Source organism: Xenopus laevis, chromosome 9_10L (assembly GCF_017654675.1).
Source record: "Xenopus laevis strain J_2021 chromosome 9_10L, Xenopus_laevis_v10.1, whole genome shotgun sequence".
Taxonomy (NCBI): Eukaryota; Metazoa; Chordata; class Amphibia; order Anura; family Pipidae; genus Xenopus; species Xenopus laevis.
This window is the reverse complement of record NC_054387.1, coordinates 134,890,860-134,903,902: the sequence shown is the minus strand read 5'-3', so window position 1 is coordinate 134,903,902 and position 13,043 is coordinate 134,890,860. Positions and strand designations below refer to the sequence as shown.

Here is a 13,043-nt window from a genome sequence, read left to right as displayed (position 1 = left end):
ATTTTCAGACCGCGTGTGGAGAGTCCCGACATTTTTCGTCCCACTGAGATCGGTCATTTGGACGATCAGCCGGGTTAAAACATTTCTGTCGGCCGCTGCTTATATCTCTGCATGTATTGCTGATCTGATGATATCAGAGGGAGACTGTCACCGGCTTTGTCAGGTCGGGAGATGGGGAAGATATTTGCGTCTATGACCAGCTTTACTTGGGTAACAGTTGTGGAAATGGTTGAGGGGAAGTGGGAGTAATAACTGTAAGAGTGTCAACCTCCCTATAAACCCATCCTTGCCCGGAACTGGTATGGAACAACCAGTAACTTGGCAAAGACCTTCATTTGCATGGAACGAGGGAAACGTGCAGCGTTGTGTAACTTGCCAGCACAATTGGTTCCAAGTTGTTGGCATGGGATGTAAAGTCTGACGCATATTTGTGCCGCCTATGTTACTTTACCTCAAAACATACCACTTAAATAACAAAGCCAGGCCAAGTAGTAGTTGTGCCTAAGGAATGGAACATGGCCCAGCGTGCCACCACAATCACTCCCTGCCAGATGTTACAAACTTATTCTCCCCTTCACCACCACCAACTTCCAATCATTAATTTGCTCCCAAAGCTGCTTGCAAAGTTCTCATACTTACACACACCCCCAGAAAGTGCGCCTGTAGTTTCTGACCTGCTTAGGAAAGTAAATTACTGACCAAAGGAGGACAGTGAGGTTGGGGAATGCACTGCCGGGTGATGTTGTGATGCTGATTCAGTTAATGACTATAAGAGGGACTTGGATGATTTCTTGGACAGACATAATATCAAAGGCTATTGTGATACTAAAATTTACAATAAGTATAGATATTGGTGTATATAGATATTTTGTGTGTGTATGTATATATATATATATATATATATATATATATATATATATATATATATATATATATATATATATATATATATATATATATATATATATATATATATATATATATATGTGTGTGTATATGTGTGTGTGTGTGTATATATTATATATATATATATATATATATGTGTGTATATATGTATATGTATGTATGTGTATGTGTATGTATGTATGTATGTGTGTGTATGTATATGTATATATATATATATATATATATATATATATATATATATGTGTATTTATATGTATATATATATATATATATGTGTATGTGTGTGTCTGTGTGTGTGTCTGTGTGTGTGTCTGTGTATATATGTATATATATGTGAGATATATGTGAGTGTATGGAGGGGTGTGTGTATGGATTCTGGGTTTCCTGGAGGGGTTGAACCTGAACCTTTTTCAACCCAATTTAACTATGTAATTGTAAAACGAAGACCAATGGGAAATGACTAGGCTTGCCTATAAAGCAGTTGTAGGCAGGGTGGAAGGGCTGGAAAAGTGGTACGGGGTCTCAGTCTGAAGGGCACTCAGGGAGGGTTTTGGGGAGAATGCTAATGTGCTTTAATTGCGAAAGCCCCGTTTAAAAGCTAAATAAGGTGAGATTGAGGCTGAATATTTATATTTCAAGGAGAGATTTAACCAATAAAAATGGTTTGATTTAAAAGAGATATACTGTATTGTGGAATAAAACAAGAATGTGCCAGTAAAATATTCTTAAATATAGAAGGAATGCAAAATTCCTACTAGCCACACCCATCTGTTCCACTTGCTGCTGCTGCCACTGCCTCCTTTCCCAGGCTATGCACTCCGCTCACTGCACTGTAGGACAGGAACCAATCAGCAGCTAGCAGGACCTGATAGGGAACTGAAGCCTGTCTGTGCTTGTGTGACTGCAGGGCTGTGATTGGCTGTCCCCCTCCTACTGTGCTTCTGGCAGGGACCATTAGGACACGCCCACCCCTCATTTGAAACAGGGACCAGAGAACATCTATAGGGAGCTCCAATAAAGAGGCTATTTTTAAAGATACGGATAATTTTTTAGCCCAAAATAAAACCAGCATCATATATGATTCATTATCGCCTACAAGATTAGGTTGTAAGATATGGTAACAAAATAGGCACTTTCCAGACTTTCCATCTCATGTAACAGGGGCAGCAGATAGAGACTGTTCTGAGCTTGTGCCAGTATTAGCGAATGGAACCTTCACTTTTTTGCAAGTATTAAAATGTATGGCATTATATAATCACTGTAGGGCATGGATGTGACCTCCGATGCCCTGCGTTTGCTATTCACAAGTATTTGTGTGTTATTGTCATGTGAATATTCAAGATAATGTCCTGGAAAACATTTCCAAAAATGTACTAAAATCTAGTTTTAAAGAATTCTGCTTGAGGCGCTCTGTCGAATTTTGTGTGTAGTTTTATTGCTGTGTTGCCTTGAAGTGGCCTAGACATGTACACAAAGGATTAAAAGGACATTCTGCTGTCCAGTTCTTTAGAAACCAACAGAGGCTGTGTCTGTCTTTTCTTTTTCTGATCTGTGCCCAGTGAATCCAAGGAATCGTGAGTCAAAGTAAGTCCACGTTGGGCCAAAACCCGGGCCCATTTGTATTCGCATCATCCCCTGGAGTAGTTGTATCCATTCTTCCCCAGTACTGATGCAAGTAGACAACAATGAGAACCTACAAAAACAGTGTGAGAAGTGCGGGTTCCTAGAGCAGTTTTATAGACCCAAGTCGGCCATATCTTAACTCCCTCAATGTGATGGGAAATCCTAGTCTGTCCTTTCAGTTGACTCTTTGCCACGTCTGACCATGGGAAACAGTACAGAGCTTTGTATCAAGGTAAGAACTGGGGCTGATTGGGATTAATTAACCCTCAACGATGCACCGACTGGTGCCTACACCAGTATAAAAAATGCTTTCTTCTATGAAAAGAGACATTGCTATGGAATTAGTAGGTTAAAGTGGCTAAGTTAACTTCTAGTATGTTATAGAATGGCCAATTCAAAGCTAATTTTCAATTGGTCTTTATTTTTTATAGTTTATGAATTATTTGCCTTCTTTTCCTGACTCTTTCTAGCATTCAAAGGGGGTCTAACTCTGACCCCCATCTAAAAACAAATCCTCATTTATTGTTATTGCTACTTTTTATTACTAATTATACTGTTCTGACCCTCCCCTATTAATGTTCTATATTGTCATTTAAATCAATGCATGGTTGCTAGGGTATTTTGGACCCTAGCAACCAGATTGCTAACACTGCAAACTGGAGAGCTGTTGAATAAAAAGCTAAATAATCTACTTTTTTGAGCACAATTCTTCTATATGCAAATGTTTTCTTTAAAAAAAAGTAGTGTTTGAGGCTGATTTATTGAATATTTCTGCAAAAACCCTAATAATCCCTCCCTTCTCTTCCACTTGCTGCTCCCTGAATTCCCAGGCTGTGCACTCAGCTCACTGCACTGTAGAACAGGAACCAATCAGCAGCTAGCAGGACCTGATAGGGAACTGAAGCCTGTTTGTGTGACTGCAGGGCTGTGATTGGCTGTCCCCCTCCTACTGTGCTTCTGGCAGGGACACGCCCATCCCTCATTTGAAACACAGTCAGGGACCAGAGAACATCTATAGGGAGCTCCAATAACGGGGCTATTTTTAAAGATAATATTACTGTTTAGCACCATCTAAAAGCAACACCATATATTACTTATAATTGCCTACAAAATTTGTATTTTTTCATTTATCCTAAATGTCTCCTTTAAAATGCACTGGGTTAGTGCCCCTGGTTTGGGCCCCTGTTTCCAGTCAAACCGTATGGCTAGAGGGTACAGTGACATTCCTGACAATTGTGTTTGGGGGGACTGTACTATTTCAGCAGAACTTTTCTGCACATGAGCAGCCACGAGAAGAAGCCGGAAGAGGATGGCTCCGTGGTGATCGTTGGAAGAACCCCAGGCCGGTGCACTTTTCTGCTGATTGGAGCACAGGCCCGGGGTGTCAGGTAAGTAAATACAATCACTTGGGGGTACCTAACATTTTCCACCCCAAGTAAAAAAGGACTTCCTTCTCCTTTAAGGAATTAATTATGGCATTTGTGCCCCATTTTATGGAGGCCAATCCTCAATAGCCCCGGCGAGACTGCACGTGGGCCTCAACCCCTTTTGGAATAGTGTGACACCTCCATCCCGACACACAAAACTGTCCCCCCTGTAATATGATTATCATGAGGCCCCCAAGGGGTGCGGTCTATCTTACCACCTGATTGTCACTGCCAATCATCATCTTACACCAGAGGTCCCCAAACGTTCTGCCATTTGGCCATTCCCATCCCCAGCCCATGTCACACAGACATAATGAACAGAGAGAGAAAGCTGTGAGTAATAATAACAGTAAGTAGAGCAGTGATGGCAGAGAAAGAAAAGGATGAATAAGGAGAAAAAACCATTGAGGGGTAAAAAGAGAGAGGGCCAGTGGTGTAATTTGGTCACAGTGGCCCAGGTGTAGGTGGGCTTTATGCAACACTGGATAAACACATGGGTTTGAAGGCCTGGAGGTTCTGGGAGAGATTGATGAGAGGAGGAAGGGGGTTCCAGAACATTGGTAAAGTACATTAATACTCCTGGATGGGGGAGTGGGAAGTATGAAGTGAAGATAATGAGGAGATTATGAGCAGAGTGAATGTGCCGCACTCTGTAATTAATGAGGTGGTTGTTGAGTATAAGAATGTTGACGTGGATTCTGTGTATAACAGTTACTCAGGGCAGGTATTGGCACACACTGGCAGCCATTTTGGGAGGAGGGGTGTTCAGATCCACTGGAGTGGAATCAATTTATACAGGTGATTCACAGGGAAATGTGTTCCAGTAGTCTCCACGGGACATGATGAGAGCATGGATAATTACTTTAAATGATAAGGATATTAGAAGTCACTGAGACGACTACAGTAGGGGGTACATTATCCCTTATAATACATGAGTTCCCTGTATAACTCAGCCTGTAGCCTTGTGCCTTTATATGGTCACAGAACAACCCCTCAGTGACTTCTAATATCCTTATCATTTACAGTAGGGGGTACATTATCCCTTATAATACATGAGTGATACTCAGAGTTCCCTGTATAACTCAGCCTGCAGCCTTGTGCCTTTATATGGTCACAGAACAACCCCTCAGTGACTTCTAATATCCTTATCATTTACAGTAGGGGCTACATTATCCCTTATAATACATGAGTGATACTCAGAGTTCCCTGTATAACTCAGCCTGCAGCCTTGTGCCTTTATATGGTCACAGAACAACCCCTCAGTGACTTCTAATATCCTTATCATTTACAGTAGGGGGTACATTATCCCTTATAATACATGAGTGATACTCAGAGTTCCCTGTATAACTCAGCCTGCAGCCTTGTGCCTTTATTTGGTCACAGAACAACCCCTCAGTGACTTCTAATATCCTTATCATTTACAGTAGGGGGTACATTATCCTTTATAATACATGAGTGATACTCAGAGTTCCCTGTATAACTCAGCCTGCAGCCTTGTGCCTTTATATGGTCACAGAACAACCCCTCAGTGACTTCTAATATCCTTATCATTTACAGTAGGGGGTACATTATCCCTTATAATACATGAATGATACTCAGAGTTCCCTGTATAACTCAGCCTGCAGCCTTGTGCCTTTATATGGTCACAGAACAACCCCTCAGTGACTTCTAATATCCTTATCATTTACAGTAGGGGGTACATTATCCCTTATAATACATGAGTGATACTCAGAGTTCCCTGTATAACTCAGCCTGCAGCCTTGTGCCTTTATATGGTCACAGAACAACCCCTCAGTGACTTCTAATATCCTTATCATTTACAGTAGGGGGTACATTATCCCTTATAATACATGAGTGATACTCAGAGTTCTTGTATAACTCAGCCTGCAGCCTTGTGCCTTTATATGGTCACAGAACAACCCCTCAGTGACTTCTAATATCCTTATCATTTACAGTAGGGGGTACATTATCCTTTATAATACTGGGGGATGGCTGTAACTGTATTTACTCTCTATCTGGGTTCGGACTGGGCTATCGGGACACTGAGCCCTGAGGCAGCCCCGGGCCCCCCAGTCCGACCCTGCTCTCTATATAACTGTAGAGTCTAGTTACAGTTTTTACCTGAAATAGGGTTGGACTCACAGCTCATGAAATACAATTTGGGGCACAAGCTCATTTTATTTGATGCCTCCTATTCAAATGTCGATTATATAAAACACATAATCAGACAGATAATGATACGTTCCTTCCTTCTTCGATGTATCTCAGTCTGTGCCAATAAAAGAGACTGATTGATTGAATTATAGATTGAATTATTGATTGATTGATTGTGCAAATACTAACACTTTATTATATGTACAGACATCAGTGACTCAGACCATTAAGTTGCTTCTGCACCTGCACGTAACACAAGACCCTGTTCAGTTTTAAGCCCCTTCAAAGAAAAGTTCAGTCGACTTTATTTCCATTGAATCCATAAGCAAATGGAGGGGCTGCATTGTAACAAGGAGATGGGGAGTTCAAAGCAAACAAAACAGCAAACGATTGATTATTTATTCATTTCTCCCCACATGATACGTTTAATAGCTTGGAGTTGTGCATGGAATCCACACACAACCACCTTCTATTTCTATCTTGTAGTTTCAGTTAGACAGAGGGAGACACAGAGAGAGACAAGCAGCATCGGAAAAGAAGAAACATTTGGTGGATTTGGCTTGAGTGATAAATGGAGTTCTCATTGGCTAATTCAGAAGTGATCTAACTGATATGCCTGGGGTTTTGGGCTGATTTATTGAATATTTCTGCAAAAACCCTAATAATCCCTCCCTTCTCTTCCACTTGCTGCTCCCTGAATTCCAAGGCTGTGCACTCAGCTCACTGCACTGTAGGACAGGAACCAATCAGCAGCTAGCAGGACCTGATAGGGAACTGAAGTCTGTCTGTGCTTGTGTGACTGCAGGGCTGTGATTGGCTGTCCCCCTCCTACTGTGCTTCTGGCAGGGACCATTAGGACACGCCCACCCCTCATGTGAAACACAGACAGGGACCAGAGAACATCTATAGGGAGCTCCAATAAAGGGGCTATTTTTAAAAGTATTATTTTTCATTATTGCCTACAAGATCGGAGGGTGTTTAGTTATGCCTTATTCTCCTTTAAGGCTTATGGGAGTGCCAAAGCAGGAGTGGCCCCCATTTAAATTTTTTTGGGTCCTATGCTTTACTTTTGCCTTAGGCCACATATTTTGTTTAATTGACCCTGCTTGTCCATGTGGACCCCAGGTACCCCACATTAAGTGCTCTCGCTATTAAAAGTACCCCACCTATATCCTATTGATATAAAGAGCAGAAGGTGAAATAACTGTGCATTGGAACACGTCACATTCCTTCTATTATTTTTCAATAAACACTGCTACAGCAAATGCCTTTATTGACACTGGTCCCCTTCAAAGCATCTACCAACACTGAATGAAGAATCAGCAACAAAATGAGATCTAGATGCTAAAAAAAGACACTGGTCGGGGTATAGTCATCATTATATAGTGAATAAAGTACCCCCTCTTGTAAAATATAAGGATATTATAAGTCACCGGGGAGTTTCATGACCATATAAAAGTACGAGGCCGAAGTTGACTTCTAATATCCTCATATTTTCCAACTTGTGTATTATAATAAGTTATATTACAAGTTTTAGTGTGTCATGTGACAGAAATGACATCACTACTCACCGTTTATAACTGATGACATCACTAGTCACCGTTTATAAGGATATAATTGACAAGATATTCATGGCTTTTGTGTATTATAAGGAGATAGTTTACGAGATATTCATGGCTTTTGTGTATTATAAGGAGATAACATTCACCAGAATTGATGAATTCTGCAAAGGTCAGTCAAATCTGAGCTTCTTGCACAACGTTTCCCCCTTCAGAGCGAGTATATGGTTTCTCTCCATGTGGCTTTTGTCATACGGACTTAGCTGCACAACTATTCCCTCATTCACATTAAGCATGCGGATTGTCTCCGGTGTGACTTCTATAATGTTCAGTTAGCCGTGAGCATTTTATAAAACTCTTCCCACACTCAGAGCAGATATATGGTTTCTCCCCTGTGTGAATTCTCTTATGTTCCTTTAGGCTGGAACGTTTAGTAAAGCACTTGCCACATTCAGAGCAAGGATACGGCTTCTCTCCCGTGTGCATTCTCTTGTGTTCTGTTAGGCTGGAGCATCGCGTAAAACTTTTCCCGCATTCCAAACACGTAAATGGCTTCTCCCCAGTGTGACAGCGAAAATGTTGCGAGAGAATTTGGCGGCTTGTAAAGCTTTTGCCGCACGCAGAACAAATGAACGGTCTCTCCCCTGTGTGAATCCTGTAATGGTTGGTAAGGTCCGGGTGATGTTTATAACACTTCCCACATTGAGAACAACAAAACGGCCGCTCCTCCTTGTGACTTTTATGATGCGTTTTAAGTTTTGAGATGTTTGGGAAACTTTTCCCGCATTCCGAACAAGTAAACGGTTTCTCCCCCGTGTGACCTCGAATGTGGTGAGTGAGCTGAAAGCGATATTTAAAGCATTCGCCACACTCGGAGCAGCAAAGGGCTTTGGTTTCTTTGTGAGTCGTTTGATGTATAATAAGGGACGTGCGACATATATAACCTTTGCCACATTCTGGGCAAGCGAACGGCTTCTCTCCCGTGTGCGTCCGAGCGTGGCGACTAAGCTGTGAGGAATCTGTAAAGCATTTGCCACATTCGGAGCAAGTGTGGGGCTTCTCTCCCGTGTGAATTCTCTTGTGTTCATTTAAGCTTGAGAGCTTGGGGAAATGTTTCCCACATTCAGAGCAAGGAAACTGCTTCTCTTTCGTGTGAGTTCTCTGGTGCGCGTTGAGCTGTGGGTACGACTTATAACATTTGCCGCATTCGGAACAAATGAACAATTTCTCTCCTGCGTGACATCTGTATTGTACAGTGAGCTGGGAGTGAACTGCTGAGTCTTCTCCGCTCAAGGGTTTCTCTTCTACATCAGTTTTATCTTTACTACAACTGCTCTTATTATGGCTCTCTGTGTGATTGGAAACCGTCGGTACGGTATCATCTTGCAAGTGACTATGTCCGTACGTATCTGGTCCCTCGTCTGTATTACTCCTGCAGTAGCTCTGCTCTCCATTGCCATTATTCTCATTATTGCCAAAGGATTCCATGATAGGAGTAGGTGTATCTGTTCCCTGTATCTGTTCTGTAAGTGGTTTAATCCTGCAATCTGATTGGTTACTCTCTTCCCATGAAGCCGACTGCTTATTAATACCATTGAATATATAATTAGCTGCCAAGCTGTTATTCAGGCTGTATCCCATGATAGGAGTAGGTGTATCTGTTCCTTGTATCTGTTCTGTAAGTGGATTAATGCTGTAATCTGATTGGCTTTCTCCTTCGCATGAACCCACTTCTTCTTTAATCCCATTGGCTGGTGGGGGCTGTTCCACTGGAGAAATTTCAGGGTTTGTGGAATTTCCGTCGGCACATAAATCCGTTCCTTCAGCCCCAACCTTGCTTGTCTCATTATTATAACATAATGTTCCTCCCAGATCAGCTGTGATATCTCTCTTCTCTTCATATTCACTGTCTGGCAAGCAGAAAATATTTGATTTTTATCACACGGATCATGCACAGAGATACAATTCTAAAGACAGTATTAACAGTTTTGTATCAAGTGCATTGATAAGAGAATATATTTGCTGTATAACAGAAGCAGGAGGCCAGTCTGGTAAGAACACAAATATCATTCATGTCAATACAAGAAACCACACACAAGTTAAAATTGGCATATCGGGTCTTTAAAATCCCCCTCATCCTGGATCCAATAATATATAGTGATAGAGAGCACAACTGAGTGTGTGCAGATACCCCCGTGCAGCACAGTTGCCACATTCTGTTCCCAAGTGAGAGTTGGTTGCTCATACCCTGGCCTTGAGGGCAGAACCTACTGTGCACTTCTTTATCTCCACGTTTGTTGTGGGTACTGTGTTACACTCTCAAACATACTCCCTTTCCATTCCTCGTCCTCGCAACAAACTATATATTTGTTCAGAAGTGATGTTGATGGAATTTTTCAATTCTTCACATGTTTGATTATACAAATGAGGGCCTGGATCCAGCTCAGTATTCGGCTCAATCTCCTGTGGAAGGTTCACTGTATTCCTACCACATACCCACCAAACCTGCAGTTGCTCAGTGACTGATCAATATCTTTATGGAGGATGGGATTAGCTGCAATATATGCAAAACTTGAACTCGGCCAAACCGGATCTTAAGATGGAATACATGGGCCGATAACAGCCCAGTTCATTGGCCCGTGTGTTGAAACCTTCTGTTGGCCTTCCCCGACCGATATCTGGCCCGTAAATCAGGCGGATGTCAATCGGACAGGATTAAAAATCCAGTCAGATCGCGGACCACATCTGTTCATTGATGCGATCCGACCGGCCATTATGATCCGATTGTTGGGCTCTAGAGCCTATGATCAGATCAGCTCGATATCGCCCCCCTCAAGGTGGGCATATCGATGAGAGATCCGCTTGTTTGGTGAAATCACAATACAAGTGGATCTCTATGTGTATGGCCACTTTAAGCCATAAATGTGACTGTAAGGGGATCCTGTCATCGGAAAACATGTTTTTTTCAAAACACATCAGTTAATAGTGCTGCTCCAGCAGAATTCTGCACTGAAATCCATTTCTTAAAAGAGCAAACAGATTTTTTTATATTCAATTTTGAAATCTGACATGGGGCTAGACATTTTGTCAGTTTCCCAGCTGCCCCTGGTCATGTGACTTGTGACTGCACTTTAGGAGAGAAATGCTTTCTGGCAGGCTGCTGTTTTTCCTTCTCAATGTAACTGAATGTGTCTCAGTGGGACATGGGATTTTACTATTGAGTGTTGTTCTTAGATCTACCAGGCAGCTGTTATCTTGTGTTAGGGAGCTGCTATCTGGTTACCTTCCCATTGTTCTTTTGTTTGGCTGCTGGGGGGGAGGAAGGGAGGGGGTGATATCACTCCAACAGTAAAGAGTGATTTAAGTTTATCAGAGCACAAGTCACATGACTTGGGGCAGCTGGGAAATTGACAATATGTCTAGCCCCATGTCAGATTTCAAAATTGAATATAAAAAAATCTGTTTCCTCTTTTGAGAAATGGATTTCAGCGCAAAATTCTGCTGGAGCAGCACTATTAACCGATTCATTTTGAAAAAAAAGTTTTTTCCCATGACAGTATCCCTTTAAAACCCGGGGCCAAAATAGGTGACACATCTTTAACGCATGATGTCATTCACGTTGGTGTCATTTACAATTCCCTCATCCTCCCATCTCCCTGTCTCAACCATTCCCAGACCTCCCCATATACCACTTTCACCCTCCCCATAAACCATTCTCTCCTAATTCCCACCTCAACAATACCCCCATGTTTTAATTCTACACTTCTGCCCAGGAGATGAGTTCAGTCACACTGCAGAAGTCATTGGGGCTCAATTATAAACACTGGACAATAACCCATGGCAACCAATCAAATGTTTGCTTTCATTGTTCAACCTGTAGCTGGCTGAAAAAGCCAGTCACTGATTGGTTGCTATGGGTTACTTACTGCCCACATGCAAATTTGGCCAGTGCCAAATTGTGTCTGTAGAGGAGAGATGATCTGAAGCCTCTGGGGAGAAGGAAAAGCTTGAAGATAAACTCTTCCAAACCTTTGTTCCTAACAAGGGAAACTGTTTGAATATATTCTGTTCCTAAGTAACATTGATAAAAAAAATCATCCACATCATGTGGTATAGTATAAATAACACACAGGGCTTCATTTAAATTTGGCTCTACTTTCATACAGGAAAAGAGTTTCAGTTCCCTGTCAGGTCAACCAAGCTGCTGGCTTCCCACTCACGATAGAATAGACTCACATTTTGACAAGAACTCTTTAAGGTAAGAGCACATGCTGCTATTTTGGGAGAAGTTGCCTCACGAGGAAACTTTGGCCGACTTCGGAAAGTCGAAGAGATCCGACTGCCACTTTGCCCGTGATTTACATTCTAGCCAGCGGGAAGGCAGTTCAGGGAGATTAGTTGCCCGAAGAAGAAGCGATTTGTCGCTGGGCAACTAATCTCCCGAAATAGCAGCGTGTGTCTCTGCCTTTAAAGTCTACTGTACTCCCATAATATTTTGGCTACTATAGTTCAAAGACAGTCCTTGTGCTGTTTCTTTTAAAGGAGACATTTTGTGTAAAAAATAAGAATGTACCAGTGTATTACACTCATTTAGATATAGAAGAATTGTGCTTAAAAAAGTAGTGTTTCAGGCTGATTTATTGAATATTTCTGCAAAAACCCTAATAATCCCTCCCTTCTCTTCCACTTGCTGCTCCCTGAATTCCCAGGCTGTGCACTCAGCTCACTGCACTGTAGGACAGGAACCAATCAGCAGCTAGCAGGACCTGATAGGGAACTGAAGCCTGTCTGTGCTTGTGTGACTGCAGGGCTGTGATTGGCTGTCCCCCTCCTACTGTGCTTCTGGCAGGGACCGTTAGGACACGCCCACCCCTCATTTGAATCACAGACAGGGACCAGAGAACATCTATAGGGAGCTCCAATAAAGGGGCTGTTTTTAAAGATAATATTAATTTTTAGCACCATGTAAAAGCAACACCATATATTACTTATAATTGCCTACGAAATTAGGGTTTTTTCATTTATCCTATATGTCTCCTTTAAAATGCTCTGTTATACACAAAGTTCTAGTATTGTGTGCCCTGTACCCATTACTCACCCAGTGGGCAGAGCTGTTGGAGCTCCTCCTTTATCCCTTCCCTGTAAAGGTTCTTGTTTCTTTTTATATAATCCCACTCCTAAAAAATAGATGGAAACATGATGAGTCCTTATGGCAACCTGTCACACACAATGTTCCAGTCATCCCCCAGCCAGAGAAAGGGATTATCATCCACTGTTACTAAACAATAAGGGGCCGCTGTACCCACCTCTCCAGTCAGCAGCTGGATGATGTTGGACATGAGTTCCAGGATCTTCTTGTCATTCTTGTTATTTT

General features: G+C 42.0%; 1 protein-coding gene across 1 annotated transcript in view; it reads right to left on the bottom strand.

Annotated features, from left to right (window-relative positions):
- Positions 1–13,011, bottom strand: part of LOC108703756 — a 44,533-nt gene extending 31,522 nt beyond the window's left edge. Inside the window, exons 1-3 of the mRNA XM_041576352.1 lie at positions 12,976–13,011; positions 12,768–12,846; positions 7,961–9,579 (exon numbers count right to left, since the gene is read on the bottom strand). Coding sequence (XP_041432286.1) covers positions 7,961–9,579; positions 12,768–12,846; positions 12,976–13,008 — 1,731 coding nt within the window. The 5' untranslated portion in view covers positions 13,009–13,011. The remainder of the gene's footprint in view (positions 1–7,960; positions 9,580–12,767; positions 12,847–12,975) is intronic.
- Positions 13,012–13,043: the final 32 nt, after the last annotated feature.